The 15800-nt window shown below is 52.8% G+C and overlaps 2 protein-coding genes, 1 long non-coding RNA gene and 1 other non-coding gene across 4 annotated transcripts; 2 read left to right on the top strand and 2 right to left on the bottom strand.

Moving 5' to 3' along the window:
• Positions 1 to 15: 15 nt before the first annotated feature.
• LOC133273634 (uncharacterized) lies at positions 16 to 2935 on the bottom strand. Its single transcript, XR_009744903.1, has 3 exons — positions 2829 to 2935; positions 614 to 704; positions 16 to 321 (listed from the first exon to the last, which is right to left on the bottom strand). It is a non-coding gene; the product is annotated as an uncharacterized LOC133273634 (long non-coding RNA).
• A 60-nt stretch (positions 2936 to 2995) lies between these two features.
• On the top strand, positions 2996 to 3551 carry LOC133273635 (beta-keratin-related protein). Its single transcript, XM_061462023.1, has one exon. It carries the CDS (start codon positions 3173 to 3175, stop codon positions 3500 to 3502), a length of 330 nt encoding a protein of 109 aa, XP_061318007.1. The 5' UTR covers positions 2996 to 3172; the 3' UTR covers positions 3503 to 3551.
• Positions 3552 to 6790: 3239 nt separating this feature from the next.
• Positions 6791 to 6872, top strand: TRNAS-GCU (transfer RNA serine (anticodon GCU)). Its single transcript has one exon. It is a non-coding gene; the product is annotated as a tRNA-Ser (tRNA).
• Positions 6873 to 14593: 7721 nt separating this feature from the next.
• Positions 14594 to 14981, bottom strand: LOC133273637 (beta-keratin-related protein). Its single transcript, XM_061462024.1, has one exon. The coding sequence runs from the start codon at positions 14970 to 14972 to the stop codon at positions 14643 to 14645; it is 330 nt and encodes a 109-aa protein (XP_061318008.1). The 5' UTR covers positions 14973 to 14981; the 3' UTR covers positions 14594 to 14642.
• Positions 14982 to 15800: the final 819 nt, after the last annotated feature.

Consider the following 15800-nt stretch of genomic DNA (forward strand, 5'->3'; position numbering starts at 1 on the left):
GGGCCCCAGAGAGAGTCCTCATTAAGCCCCTTCCCAGAATGGGAATACGGATGCTGGGGTTTTCAGGTGGGTTGAGCACAGCCTTGACGCTGTGGCCTTAGGCAGGGAAAGATTTTCTCTTGCGGATCAGGAGGTTCCCTCTCCTTGGAATCGGCTCTGCACTTCCTGGCCATCAGCCCTGGTACCAGCACCCATCTGTTCACGCAGCCAAACGCCCTGCCCTGGAGCGCCCTGGTCTTGCCAGGTGGGGCTCCTCTCACCCTGCTCTCAGGAGGGGACGTGGCTGAGCACAACGCAACAGGCTCCTGAAGACAGCAGCCACTACGGAGGAAGGCGTGAATGCTGGGACTAGCTCTCCTGAGGGAGCTCCTCATCCTGCCATTAGTGCAAAAGCAGCATCGCTGAACTGCGGATGCTGGAGGAAGTGCCCAGTCATCGGATAGACGGCGCTGACCGTAGGACCTGAGCCTCGGAAGGAGCCACGGCTGGCAAAGAGACCAACCCGTGTCCTGATCCACATCCCAGCCCATTCACCAAGAACCAGGGAGGCCCTCACCCCAAAAACCTGTTCTGCCGACCAGGGAGACAAGAGGCAAAGTGAACTGAGACTTACCAACTTCCCGGAGCAGAGGAAGGCGCGAGGAGAGGATGGAGGAGCTGGCAGTTGGGCCACTTTTATACTGCGGCCCAGAGCCCCAGGGGAGCTGAAAAATGACCCAAACACGAAGCATGTTGAGAAACGGCAATTTTGGCTTCTCAGAGCTCGGCTGGAAGATGAAAGACATGCCTCCTCTGCCTGAAATGCTTGGTCCCTTTTCATCCTGGACAAACCACTCCTGTCACTGTGTTGATAGCAATTGTGGTTCTCCCACAGACCAGCGCTCCTTTGAGGTCCCATTCCAGGTGCTGGTGAAGCCTGGGGGCAGATTGAGGCCATGACTGGGTGTTGTGCATGTCCTGCCCTTCCTGGGCAACATGGCCACTGCTTACTTAGCACTCTGCCTGTGGAGCAAGCCTGAAGGGCACTCAGAAGGGTCTCCCTATGGTGGGCTCTGGCTGGCCCTGAGCAAGACCAGTGCCTGCAGGCTATGGAGATGCTCAGAGCCCAGCCAAGCCCCTGCAGGACGGCTGCTCTGCTGAGGGGCCTGGGAATGCCGGGGTGGTTGGGAGGTGATGGTCAAACAAAGCCCCCCTGAGCTCGGGAGGGAAACCCTCTCCCGAGGAGAAGCAGCGGCTCAGCACGTCCTGGAGAGCGATGAAGGAGCTGTTGACTCATGCCTGAGTGTGAGCCATCCCCAAGTGGACCTGTTGGCTTCGGCACGCTCTTTCCAGAGAAAACAACGCTCCTCTTGCATCAGTGGAGGGTGGCTTGTTCAGGTCACTTGACCCAGAGGGTCCGGCTTGTTTTGCCCAGCTCAGGGACAGATGGGCACCTTCAGGGCCCTTTAATTGCAAGGGGGCAGCAGCAGCCACCAGAAAGTGCTGAGCCACTCGGAGAGACCTCAGCTCCACCTCGGGGTGAATCACCCATGCCCTGGCCCCAGGGGCTCTGGGGCAAACGGCTTCAGATGTGCAGAGGTGCAGCTTCACATGCGTGTTCGTTCCTGCAGGCATGCAGCTTTTGGCACAGTGTTGTCAGGACTGTCAGCGTCTTGCCCAAGCACTTGGGGACTCCTTGCAACCCTGTCGTGCTCCTGGGTGAAACAGCAGCCACAGGAGGACAGCACAGACGTGCCCTGACGCTCCCACTCCGAGACGGTTCCGCAGCGCAGACGAAGGGGAGGCAGGCAGCGAGCACCGTGCCTGAGCTGCTCTCCTCCTTGGCCTGCCCCTGCCCCGCTGCTGGATGCAGAAGGCTGGGAGCCATTCCTGTGCCACGAGGAGCCCGGCCTCGGCTGTGCCTGAGCAGAGCTGAGGCAGCTGGAGAGGGCACACGCATCCACTGCCTCAGCAGCCGTGCGGGAACGCCCGAGGGCAGGAAGTGGACACCACAGGCCCGCACTTGCTCCCCGGGAAGCCTTCTGCTTTGAACTGCAGGCACCAGAGGACACGTCCTTCCCAGGCCGGGCTAGGACACCCAAGGTGGAAAGCACCCTCAGCCAAATGCCCAGGGGTTTGCTCCTCTGCCCCTTTGAGCTGGCACCCTTGGGGCTGACGACTCACTTTGGGAATGAGAATTTTGGGACTGAGAAATGACACATTGCCCTGCAGCAAGACCTTTCCCCCTTCAACCTTTTTGTCCCTGCTTTGAGGCCACCTCTAGGAATGCCTCCAGTGCCCCCCTCTTTCACACAACGGTGCTTCTCTCCATCCCACAAAGGGTCCTTCTTTGGCCTTCACCTTCCAGCCACCCCTGGGGATCTGAGTTCCCTTCTTTCTGTGTCCCTCCTCCAGAAAGGCATCCGGCCGGGGCTTGGCTGCTTACTGAGCCCTTCCGTGGCCCTGCGGGACCTGTGCTCCTCAGCCTCAGCCCTTCCACAGGTGACCCAGGTGAGTGCCCTTCATCAGCAGCGCTCTGCAGCTCAAGGCCAGGCTGAGAAGGGCCCTCCCGCTGCCCAGCAAGGCTGTGCACGACCCTCACACAGGGCCTGGAGCTGCTGAAACCCTTTCTGGGAGCTGGCGGGGAGCTCCACGGCCGTTGCTTTGGGGAGCAGCATCGGATGCATCACCGCTGCGCTCTCACCCAATGGGGAAATGCAAATCAGACCTTTCAGATGAAAGAGACCATTCTCCATCTCATGGCTGTGCTTTGCAAACCCCAAATTGCTGTTTGTTAACGTGCTTCACACAGACACGCGTGTTCCGCGTGTCCCGAGGCGCTGGCTCACCGTATAAAAGGCCGTGCTACTCCAGGCCCTTCCATCCCCAGCTCTTCCCTTGCTCTCCGCGGTGAACTCGGTACGTCTGAACTCCCTTCTTCTCTTCCTGTGGGTAGAGGGGGACTGCTCGGCTCCTGTGCGGGGTCCTTCTGAGCAGGGCTGGAGGCTGGAAAATGCCCTGTGCTCCCGGGTGCTGGGAGCTGGGATGGTGCGGGAAGAGGGAGGGCTTTTCCCTGGCCCTGGCCAGGCAGTGCCCGTTGCCAGAGGCGCGGAGCTGGCGCCTGCCAGGGCCCGGCAGCTCATGGCCTCTGCTCCCTGTCTGGGTCCCGCAGGCTCTCCTCCCTCCAGCAGCCATGGCGTGCTACAGCCCGTGCCTGCCCGCTGCCTGCGGCCCAACCCCGCTTGCCAACAGCTGCAACGAGCCGTGCGTCCTGCGCTGCGCCGACTCCAGCGTTGCCATCCAGCCCTCGCCAGTGCTGGTGACGCTGCCGGGCCCGATCCTCAGCTCCTTCCCGCAGAGCACAGCCGTGGGATCCAGCGCCTCGGCTGCCGTGGGCAGCTCTCTCAGCGCTGCCAGCGTGCCCATCGCTTCTGGGGGCTCCCTGGGGCTGGGGGGCTATGGCTGGGCAGGGCTGGGCCGGGGGCTCGGCGGGGCTCTGGGACGTGCCAATCTCTTATGCTGAAGCCCGTGCATTGCCTGCCCGTGCTCCAGCGCCAGCAGCCTCCACGAAAGCCCTGGAGACAGCCCCGAGCGCGTGCCTGTGCTCTGCAGAGGAGCCGAGCTCCGGACGCTCCGCCTGCAGGAACCGGCCTGCGCTGCCCTTCTCTCTCTGCCCAGGAAACCTCTGCCTTCCTTCTCTTGCTCGGCTTTCCCCTCAGTTCCCACCTCTTACCCGACCTTTCCTCGGCCTCCAAAATGCATTGCTGAAGTTCTCCTCTGTTCCCTTTTTCCGTTGATTGTCTCAATAAAGACGTCGGTCATCACAACTTCAAGAGTCATCTTTCTTTCCTCCTTCCCTCTTCTCCAATCCCAGCCAGCAGAGTATCCAGAAGCGTTCCTCCCTGGTAAAACTACGGCTTTCTCCATAGTTTCTGGACTTGACAGAGCCTCTTCTTTTGCCCTCGACATCCCATGGCAAGGGAGATTGCCTTTCCACAAGTGCAACGAGCCGGATGGCTGGGTGCTGCATGGCTGTAGCAAGAACTGTTGTTGCCTGGTAAAGGTAGAGTGCAGCACTCAGAGATCTCGATGGTTGGGAACTCCTCGTCTGTGGATGGATTTTTAGCAAAGAATGGCCACATTTCCAAGTCAGCAAGTGCCTACGTGGAGCTTGAGATGAACCTAGGATGAAGAGGACGTGGGTAAAGAAGGAAAAGTAGCAGTAGGAAAAGTAGCAGTGCAAGCAAGATAAGAAGAAACTGGACTGTGCCAAGATAGAAAATAGTGGACTGTTAGCAAATTTTATAGGATAAGTTCTCATACATTTGTTGTTACTAGTTGCTGTGTGCTGCAGGAATATGTATCAAAGCACAGTATACTGAGCTATTGTATATGTATTCAATCATCATACAACAAGCTCACTACAGTGAGCTATTGGTGAGGTAACCGTAGTTGTGGTGTGTTACAAGAAAATGCATCCGATTATAATACAGCAAGCTATTGTAAGCCGAGGCAGAGAAACAGTATAAAAAGGATTGATACTCTATGATAAATGGCTTTTGTCTGTTCACATTGATCTCTGACTGAGTCCATAATTTTTCTGCAGCAATTGACTCTCAACTTGGGGCACCCCCCTATTTTTCATATTGTGACTGAAGGAATTAAAGCTCCTGTCACCGAAGAAAGTGGAGAACGCGGAGCCCAGGGATGTCGGCTGGGTTCGATCCGGCAGGATCAGGATCGGGAGGTAGATGCCTTGGAACAGAGCCTTGTGAGCCTGGAAAGCACTGCGCAATGCAAATAAGGTAACAGCCAACGGGTCTGGAAGAGGGTTAGGATGGGGAATCAATTAAGTAAAGAAGAAACGGCCATCCTTAAGCCCTTCCAGCATATCCTCTCTGCGAGAGGGATAGAGTATGACGATAATCTGTCAAAAAAGACTATTGCTCTGGAGTAAAGAAAGTGCTGATCCAGGGGGTTAATGAAGCCTTTGAGCTTGGTCTTGGGAAAAATTGTTAAGGAAGAAGCCTCTGTTTTATGGATGTTTTCAGTCCTTAAGGTGAAGGGAGCAACCTTTAAAGAGACAGACTTAAATTTAATGTTGAAATGGTCGAAGACTCATTATCCAGAGATTGAGGAGTCTACCGTATTTGAGGTCTCTTTGTGGGATGGTGCAGGAGTTAAATTGTGGGACGCAGCCACAAAAGGCAATGACACTGTGAAAAATTTGGAGAACTATTTTTGAGACATTAAAGTCAAAAAGTGACATCATGGAGCCCAGTGCCCCCTCCCCCCCCCCTTTGCGGCTGCAAAGACTGAGGACAGAGACGAAGATGATCCTTTGGACCCATACCTTATTGACCTCAAGAAGGAGCCTGTGCACGTTCATCAGACATAGGCTGGCCACCTGCGTCAGAATGAGTGTGCATTTTGGTCAGTATAAAAGCCCAAGCCTCATGCGATGTGGGGGAGGCAGAGCCTCTGTGCGGACACCCGCTAAGGCTGAGCCTGCCACCTCGCACTGCGATGATGCTTCTTGGAGCTGGTTTCCTGATAGTCTCCACAGGGTCCTTGTGCCACGTTCTGTACGTGGGACTGTGTAGTGGGAGTAATGATTGTCTGGATTTTGTGCTTCAAATCTTGTAGTTGTGTGGAGTGTGCTTGTGGGATCCCACACGTGTGTGTGTGTGTGCTGAGGGCAGAGGGTGTTCTGTGTACTTCTTGTTGTTGGGTTCCTGTAAAAGTTTTTAACGGGTAGCAGTTTAACATTTCGGGCAAGAAAGGGTTAATGCAAAAGTGCGGTTGCCGGCAGGTATTTATGGCTGCTGCTGAAGCAGGCAGGCACCTGTAGCTGCTGCGGAGCAGGCCGGCATTTGTAGCCACGCAAAGCAGGGTGAGCGACTTTGACTTAAGAAAAGAGGGGTAATGATACAGCAAACTCCTTGACTGTTAACAGTGTCCAGTTTACTTCTGCAGCTGCTTCGTTCTTAGCTCCTGGAGCAGCTAGTGCTCAAGCTTTAGCAACATTAAATAAGTCAGGATGTTGGCTCATTAAACAAACTATTGCTACAGCATCCGCTCTCTCTGCATTACTCACTGATGTTGATTCTATTAAGCACGCGACTTTGCAAAATAGGGCAGCAACTGATTTCCTCCTCTTAGCACATGGACACGGGTGTGAAATTTTGGAAGGAAGGTGTTGTATGAACTTGCCAGATCATTCAGAATCTATACATGAAAGTATCCGTAAGTTAGGAGCTCACCCAGGCTCCACCAGGAGTTTAGAAAGCAACAGGGGTCTGTTCTGAATGTTGTCACTTAAGGGGAGAGTACCCTTACCCTTGTCACCTTCAGTCTCCATTCAAATCGTTTTAGCTTGGTTCTACCTTGATTTTCCTTCAAGCATTCCATTAGACACAAATTGTTGACCAAGTCTGAGACTAAGACAAGATCCAGCCACATCCAGTCTCTGTCAGGAGTTTAGAAAGCAGGGGGCATCTGTTCTGAACCTCATGACTCGGCAGCAGGGTCTCCCTTGTATCTTTATGCCTTCAGGAACAATACCAATCCCCTTTAGCTCAGTTTCACCTCCATTTTCATATCTATCCTTCAGCTACATAAAGTGCAGCCTTGCCATATAATTCTGTTCAATCATGCCTTATTTCTAATCTGCTCTTGCTAATATCCTTGATGGTCATTTTTTGAGTGACCCTAAAGCAGTCATTTTCCACCACACTCTCCCACATCAAACAGCATAAAAAGCCAGGAGCAGCATCATCATTATCAGCAGCAGCAGCAGGAGGAGGACAGTGATGAGGTGGCCGAGTGGTGAAGGCGATGGACTGCTAATCCATTGTACTGTGCACACGTGTGTTCGAATCCCATCCTCGTCGGCCAGCTCAGCGTTTGCTACAGATAAGACTTTGTTCTGCTTGTGCTGGGCCAGCCCTGCTGGCAGATCCCCTCGTGTTGGCCAAGCCAGTGGCTTTTGGTAAATGTGCATCCCCATGTTTGAAAGTCCCACCACTCATTGCTTTTAGTGTTGGTTTTAACAGCCCATTATACTGGTTGATTCTCCCAGAAGCTGGTGCACGGTAGGGGATGTGAAATACCCGCTCAATGCCGTGCTCTTTGGCCCAAATGTATGAGGTTGTTCTGGAAATGAGTCCCATTGTCTGACTCAGTTCTCTCTGGGCTGCGGTATCGCCTCAAAATCTCAAGGCCCAGGACAGTGGTACGGGCAGTGGCGTGGGGCACAGCGCGTGTTCCCAGCCATCCGGTGGGTGCTTCCACCATGGTAAGCACACGGCGCTTGCCTTGATGTGTTGGTGGCAGTGTGATATAATTGATCTGCCAGGCCTCCCCATAGTTGTTCTTCAGCCATCGTCCCCCATACCAAAGAGGCTTTAACCGCTTGGCTTGCTCAATTGCAGCACAGTTTTCACGCTCCTGAATAACCTGGGCAATAGAGTCCATTGTTAAATCCACCCCACGATCACCGGCCCATCTGTATGTTGCATCTCCGCCCCGATGCAGCGTGATCCACCTGTTGATTGTTCTGGTGTTCCTCAGTGGCCCGACTCCAGGGTACATCAGCATCTACATGGCGTACCTTCACCACCAGGGTCTGCACCCGGGCAGCGATATCTTGCCACAGATGGGCGTACCTCTGTGTTGCCAGTTGCTCTGCTTCCATTGCTGCAACCAGCAGCACAGGGCATTGGTCACCACCACCTTGCCACAGTGCAAAACACCCACAACCTCTCTGGGCATCCTGATCCAGTCTTTGACCCGCCTCAGAGGAGGAGCAGGAGAGCAGAGCTCTCTCTCTCAGAGATGAGCTCGCGCTTTGGGCAGCCCTGGAAGATCCCTCTCTGCCGGGTGCTCCTGCCCCCAGTGCTCAGCAGAGCTCCGGCTGCCCCAGCTCCAGCCTGACATGGTTCAAACCCAGCCAGTACCTCAGCACCACGCACCCTGCTCCCAGCCCAGGCTGGACGGGGAGAATCAAAGGGATGGAAAACCATGGAGTGTGATAACAGCAGTTTAATAACCAAATTAAAGTATGATATTGTAATAATAACAATGCTGTACTACTAATAAATAAGAACAACAATGAATATTAACATAGATTAATTATAATTAATTATAATGATAATAAAGTAGTAAACAATTATAAAGTACAATTATGATAATACAATAATGCTAAGAATGATAGGAATGATGATAATTATAATGATGACAATCACAGAATCACAGAATCCCAAGGGCTGGAAGGGACCTCAAAAGATCATCTAGTCCAACCCCCCTGCAAGTGCAGGGTAACCTAGAGTACATCACACAGGAACTTGTCCAGGCGGGCCTTGAATATCTCCAACGTAGGAGACCCCACAGCCCCCCTTGGGCAACCTGTTCCAGTGCTCTGTCACTCTCACAGTAAAGAAATTGTTCCTGATGTTCACTTGGAACCTCCTATGCTCCGGTTTACACCCATTGCCCCTTGTCCTGTCACTGGACATCACTGAAAAAAACCTAGCTCCATCATCCTGACACTCACCCTTTACATATTTGTAAACATTGATGGAGTCACCCCTCAGTCTCCTCTTTCCAAGCGAAACAGTCCCAGCTCCCTCAGCCTCTCCTCATAAGGGAGATGTTCCACTCCCTTAATCATCTTTGTGGCTCTGTGCTGGACTCGTTCAAACAATTCCCTGTCCTTCTTGAACTGAGGGGCCCAGAACTGGACACAATAGTCCAGATGCGGCCTCACCAAGGCAGAGTAGAGGGAGAGGAGAACCTCTCTTGACCTACTAACCACACCCTTTCTAATACACCCCAGGATGCCATTGGCCTTCTTGGCCACAAGGGCACATTGCTGGCTCATGGTCACCCTCCTATCCACCAGGACCCCCAGGTCCCTTTCCCCTTCGCTACTGTCCAGCAGGTCAGCCCCCAACCTGTACTGGTACATGGGGTTGTTCTTCCCCGCATGCAAGACTCTACACTTGCCCTTGTTGAATTTCATCAAGTTCCTCTCTGCCCAACTCTCCAGCCTGTCCAGGTCTCGCTGAATGGCAACACAGCCCTCTGGTGTGTCAGCCACTCCTCCCAGTTTAGTGTCATCAGCGAACTTGCTGTGGGTACACTCAGTTCCCTCATCCAGGTCGTTGATGAAAATATTAAACAGCACTGGTCCCAGCACCGACCCCTGAGGGACTCCACTAGTCACAGACCTCCAGCTAGATTCTGCCCCGTTAATCACAACTCTCTGCCTTCTTCCTTTCAACCAGTTCTTGATCCACCTCACTACCTGATCATCAAGCCCACACTTCCTTAGCTTATCTATGGGGATGCTGCGGGAGACTGTATCAAATGCCTTACTGAAATCAAGAAAAACCACATCTACCGCTCTACCACCATCCAGCCCCCTAGTTACTTCCTCATAGAAGGCTATAAGGCTGGTCAAACATGACTTCCCCTTGCTAAAACCATTTTGGCTGCTCTTAATGATCCCCTCATCCTTGATATTCCTGGGGATGGTGTCAAGAATAAGTTGTTCCATCACCTTTCCAGGGATGGAGGTGAGGCTGACCAGTCTAAAATTAGCTCCTTCTTGCCCTTCTTATAGACTGGCATGACATTTGCCATCCTCCAATCCTCAGGAACCTCTCCTGTTTCCCACGGCTTACCAAAGATGATGGAGAGTGGCCCAGCAATGACCTCCGCCAGCTCCCTCATCACCCGCGGGTGTAATCCATCCAGACCCATCGATTTATAATAATAATATAAAAGTAGTAGTAGTAGTAATAATAACAATAGTTATAATGGATAAAACAAGGGGAGACAATCTGAAAATAAAAAGGGGGCAGATAAAACCCAGCACTGCTGCACAACACAATTGCTCAGCACCCACCAACACATACCCAGCCCAAACCGAGCAGTGATTGGTCCCTTCCGGGTGATTTACCCCCAGTTTCTATACTGGGCATGACTTGCTGTGGTATGGAAGGGCCCTTTGGCTAGTGGGGATCAGGTGTCCTGTCTCTGCTTCCTCTCAGCTCTTAGGAGGAACAAGAACTTAATCCCAGCTGAAACCAGGACACTTTAGTATTGGGCAGCTTATTCTCCAAAGGGGATGGTGATTTGAACTTTGCTTCTGACAGGCCAAGCTCTTCCTTCTGTTTTTCCACATGCTTTCAATTGTTCTTGCTTTACTGAGTTTTGTTTCTCAGCCTGAGCTCTTTTGTTTGCCTTGGTATCAGGCTGATTGGTCATGTTCAGTGGAAATTCCCTCCTCTGAGCTTATCCTCAGCATGAGAAGAATGGTGAGCCAGCCTGTGATGGGCTGCCAGAGACTGCAGCTGTAGTTGAATCCCAGCAGAACATGCTCCATTTTATTGAGTTCCTGAAGTCAGTGGGGCTTAGGAGCTTCCTTAGCCCCCCTAGGAGATCTCTCCCATTTGTATTTTAATTCAAAAGCCACATGGTCTGTATGGATGCGAGATACCTTGCATTCTTTTCTTACAAGGTACTGGGGAGGCTCTTTTCTTGGGGAGGGTCTTTATATGACGTGCTTTGTGTCACACAGACACTCAAATACAGGAGTTAGCTGGCTGATCTCTCATCTCCATTGTGCCTCTGATTCAGATGTCCTTGGTATAAAACCCCACTGCAAGATGAGAGGAGCTCAAATGGTTTAAAGATGAGGCCTGATCTGCTTGTAACCACTGTCTCCTCTTACAGGTTCACGAGTCTTTCCACAAACACCTGAAGCCAATGCAAGCCAAGCTGTGAAACCTGCTGTTTTTTTTCCTCAGCTGAACACTGTGTCCTTCCTTCAAGCACCTAAATCAAAGCTCTCAAACCCTGGTAGCTGTAGGACAGTGAAGAACTGTAGCCTTTCTTTCCACTTTTCCAAGTCGAGGAGGTGTTTGGGGAGAGTGCATAGGGATCGATGCCTGTTTTTAAAGTGCAATTCTAATGGTAAGATTAACCTTTTAGAAATCTGGGAAAGCTTTATCTATTCACACAAGGGTTGCTTTTGTGAAGCTGCTAACTGGAGACAAGTTGCTGTCAACTGGAAAGGTGGCAGGATTTTACTACTAGGTAGTCAAGAGCCCTCAGGCCATGGCTTCTAAAGAGCAGTTCTGTCCTTCCCCCAAAAAACATCAATGTCTTGATTTTGGTTTTATTTTTAAGATTAGCACCAGCTCTCTCCTTGTTTGGCAAATATTTATGCTCCCTAAAGCCTCCTGCATAGCTTTGTGCACATCAGTCTGCATGGGCACTCCTTTCCTGATGTAGCTGGGAAGGAAATGCTCATCCTCCCCTGGAGCTCTGCTTCCTTCATCCTTCCAGAAAACATCCTCATGTTTTCCAGTGCAACCTTTCACTGCCCTGCAGCAACAACTTTTGCTGTGTGCCTTCTCCATTGCTGGCCCCAGACTCTTAGTGTGAAGGCAAAGGAGGATATAGTGATGCTGCTCGGAGGGGGAAAAAAAGGAATGTTGTCGTAGTAAGCAGATAGGTGCTGCTAAGAGATATTTCGCCCTTCCTCTACCTTAGAGTTTTCATGGCGCTCTCTCAAAGCACTTTACAAATGTTATGCAATGGAGACTTGATGTGAAAAACTACGTGTAGTGCTAGAAACTGCAGATTTGACCTGGAATGATGAAGCCAGTATCTGAGAGCAGAACTCAGTTGACCAAGGTCCTTGGTTCCTCAGGGAGGTCCTTCTGGTTTTTAAAGACATTCTTGAAGAAATCGACAGTCCCAAGTGTCCAGTTTTTCCTGCCTGTGCATTTCCAAGGAGCTTTTTATGATTTGCTTAATTTTAGTTTTATATTGACTTGGGCTTTGGGCAGTGCTGTCTGGATTTAACGGGACAAAGACTGAACTTGTAACAGAACCTCCTGATGCCCTGGGATGTCAGTGCAACTGCCACTGTGCAAACTCCCTGCTATTCCTCAACACCACTAACTCTGTCCAGTAACAATAAAAGCTCTCTTCATGCAGAGAAGAGCATCTCTGAGCTTCAACTGGTAAAAAGCTTTCAGTTTAGACCTAAATCCTGGAGTTGTGAGGAGCTGGTGCTCTGACAGCTTTGGTATCTGCTAGTCTCTCGTTTCGGATCAGTTTTTGGGATGATTTTTTCCTGGCACTAACAATGATCAGACCCAATGTTTGCCTTCACCTGCAGTAGGTGGACAGAAAGAGATGTTAAATAAAATGATTAAACTTGCCTTTTGGCTGCAGAGTCTTTCAGATTGAATGGATACCAAAGCAGGCAAAGGGGCCTTGCCTTCTGTTCAGTTGATAGACCTGTGGAGAGGTGATGGAGGAGCAGGTTAAAATTATGTTGCTGGGAAGAGTACTGAGGAGGTATGTACAGATTTAATAAACTGTTTTCAGACAAAATGTGTCTATTTCGTGCACTGCCTTCAGGATCTCACGTCAAGTAGCAGAGGTGTGATGGTGGTGTTGGGCAGGAGCAGCTTTAATTCACAGAGCTGTTGGTTCATTGTTTCAGCCGTGTTTCTGGACAGGGATGTGTGTTAATGCCGTGCTGCCCTGCGCCGGGGCAGGGCATTGGCCACTTGGTTCATCTTGCCGCTGGTGGCGGTGGTACCCGAGTGCCCCCCGCCGGGCCGTGTCTTGCCGGGCGCGGCGGCCAGTGGCGGCGGTTTGAGCTGCCGAGCGGTGCCCCTGCTCTGTCTGTCGGCGCTGCAGGCTCATTCCTCTCTGCACAGGGAGGGGAAGCCGGCGCGGGCAGGGGTGGGGCCGAGCATCAGCAGCAGGAGCAGCCGTGCTGCTGCCCCCCTCCAAACTCCGTGTGGCTGTTCCCTGGTACAAAGCGTTCCCAGTGGGACCTTGTTGATCTCTGTGGGAAGAGAGCCAGAGGGGTTGCATTTAAGATATGCCTGTCCCCAAAGTGTCCTGCTCTTCCCCAGGCCCTGCTCTGGAGATGATTCCTGGGGGCATTTGCATTTTCCCGTGTGCTTTGGTTGTTAATGCCCGTCTGTAACACTTGGGAGCCCTTGTGTCAGGGGGATTCTGCCCAGCTTCCAGACTGGAGTGAGGGTTTCCTGGCACGGCTGAGATCTGCTTGTCAAAGCCTGAGCTTTAGCCAAGATCAGCATCTCTTAAACCTCGAATGCGCTTTAGGTGATTTAGGTGGGCTTTCTTCTCCCCCCTTCCTTTGCCTAACAATGTCCAAGCATTAAAGCACCCAAAGTGTGAGTCCTTCTAGGAGAAAGAAAATGTGGGAAAGCTGAACAGAAGTGTAATTCTTGGCTGTTTGAAGCACGTTGTAGCTGCCACTGCTTGTACGTGTAGTTGTCATTGCTTCTCTGCTGCTTTTTGACAATTGAGTACATTCAGAGTGAAGTGTGGTAGAATCATAGAATGGTTTGGGTTGGAAAGGACCTTAAGATCATCGAGTTCCAAGCCCCTGCCATGGCCAGGGAGACCTTCGACTAGAGCAGGTTGCTGCAACTGATGATGCTGACGCTGATGCTCCTGGCATTTCATTCTGCTGATGTGGGAGAGTGTGGTGGAAAATGACTGCTTTAGGGTCACTCAAAAAATGACCATCAAAGCTATTAGCAAGAGCAGTTTATAAAAAAGGCATGATTGAACAGAATTTGATGGCAAGGCTCACTCTACTACTTATTACATAGGAGAAGTGTAGAGAGGGAAGAGCTAAAGGGGATTGGGATAGTGCCTGAAGGCATAAAGATACAATGGAGACCCTGCTGCTGAGCCATGGGGCTCAGAACGGATGCCCCCTACTTTCTGAACTCCTGACAGAGCCTGGATGTGGCTGGATTTTGTCTTAGTCTCAGACTTGGTCAACAATTTGTGTCTAATGGAATGCTTGAAGGAAAATCAAGGTAGAGCCAAGCTAAAATGATTTGTATGGAGACTGAAGGTGACAAGGGTAAGGGGACCCTCCCTTTAAGTGACAACATTCAGAACAGACCCCTGTTGCTTTCTAAACTCCTGATGGAGCCTGGGTGCGCCTGGCTCCTGAGTCTCAGACTAAGGAAATGCCTGCTCAGCCCAGAAGTGCTCCAGGTACAGCTGGGGAGTTCCCAACCATCGAGATCTCTGAGTGCTGCACTCTACCTTTACCAGGCAACAAGAGTTCTTGCTACAGCCATGCAGCACCCAGCCATCCGGCTCGTTGCACTTGTGGAAAGGCAATCTCCATTGCCATGGGATGTCGAGGGCAAAAGAGGAGGCTCTGTCAAGCCCAGAAACTATGGAGAAAACCATAGTTTTACCAGGGAGGAACGCTCACAGACACTCTGCTGGTTGGGACTGGGGAAGAGGGAAGGAGGAAAGAAAGATGACTCTTGAGGAGCTGATGCCCGACGTCTTTATTGGGATAATGAAGGGGAAATGGAACAGAGGAGAACTTCAGCAATGCATTTTGGAGGCCGAGGAAAGGTCGGGTAAGAGGTGGGAACTGAGGGGAAAGCCGAGCAAGAGAAGGAAGGCAGAGGTTTCCTGGGCAGAGAGAGAAGGGCAGCGCAGGCCGGTTCCTGCAGGCGGAGCGTCCGGAGCTCGGCTCCTCTGCAGAGCACAGGCACGCGCTCGGGGCTGTCTCCAGGGCTTTCGTGGAGGCTGCTGGCGCTGGAGCACGGGCAGGCAATGCACGGGCTTCAGCATAAGAGATTGGCACGTCCCAGAGCCCCGCCGAGCCCCCGGCCCAGCCCTGCCCAGCCATAGCCCCCCAGCCCCAGGGAGCCCCCAGAAGCGATGGGCACGCTGGCAGCGCTGAGAGAGCTGCCCACGGCAGCCGAGGCGCTGGATCCCACGGCTGTGCTCTGCGGGAAGGAGCTGAGGATCGGGCCCGGCAGCGTCACCAGCACTGGCGAGGGCTGGATGGCAACGCTGGAGTCGGCGCAGCGCAGGACGCACGGCTCGTTGCAGCTGTTGGCAAGCGGGGTTGGGCCGCAGGCAGCGGGCAGGCACGGGCTGTAGCACGCCATGGCTGCTGGAGGGAGGAGAGCCTGCGGGACCCAGACAGGGAGCAGAGGCCATGAGCTGCCGGGCCCTGGCAGGCGCCAGCTCCGCGCCTCTGGCAACGGGCACTGCCTGGCCAGGGCCAGGGCCAGGGAAAAGCCCTCCCTCTTCCCGCACCATCCCAGCTCCCAGCACCCGGGAGCACAGGGCATTTTCCAGCCTCCAGCCCTGCTCAGAAGGACCCCGCACAGGAGCCGAGCAGTCCCCCTCCAGCTGCTCCGGTGGGCAGGGCCCCAGAGAGAGTCCTCATTAAGCCCCTTCCCAGAATGGGAATACGGATGCTGGGGTTTTCAGGTGGGTTGAGCACAGCCTTGACGCTGTGGCCTTAGGCAGGGAAAGATTTTCTCTTGCGCATCAGGAGGATTCCTCTCCTTGGAAGCGGCTCTGCACTTCCTGGCCATCAGCCCTGGTACCAGCACCCATCTGTTCACGCAGCCAAACGCCCTGCCCTGGAGCGCCCTGGTCTTGCCAGGTGGGGCTCCTCTCACCCTGCTCTCAGGAGGGGACGTGGCTGAGCACAACGCAACAGGCTCCTGAAGACAGCAGCCACTACGGAGGAAGGCGTGAATGCTGGGCCTAGCTCTCCTGAGGGAGCTCCTCATCCTGCCATTAGTGCAAAAGCAGCATCGCTGAACTGGGGATGCTGGAGGAAGTGCCCAGTCATCGGATAGACGGTGCTGGCCATAGGACCTGAGCCTCGGAAGGAGCCATGGCTGGCAAAGAGACCAACCCGTGTCCTGATCCACATCCCAGCCCATTCACCAAGAACCAGGGAGGCCCTCACCCCAAAAACC

The sequence above is a fragment of the Pezoporus flaviventris genome, unplaced genomic scaffold, assembly GCF_033815535.1.
Source record: "Pezoporus flaviventris isolate CSIRO_AGI_PZ_B2104156 unplaced genomic scaffold, CSIRO_AGI_Pfla_v1 ptg000034l, whole genome shotgun sequence".
NCBI classification, from domain to species: domain Eukaryota; kingdom Metazoa; phylum Chordata; class Aves; order Psittaciformes; family Psittacidae; genus Pezoporus; species Pezoporus flaviventris.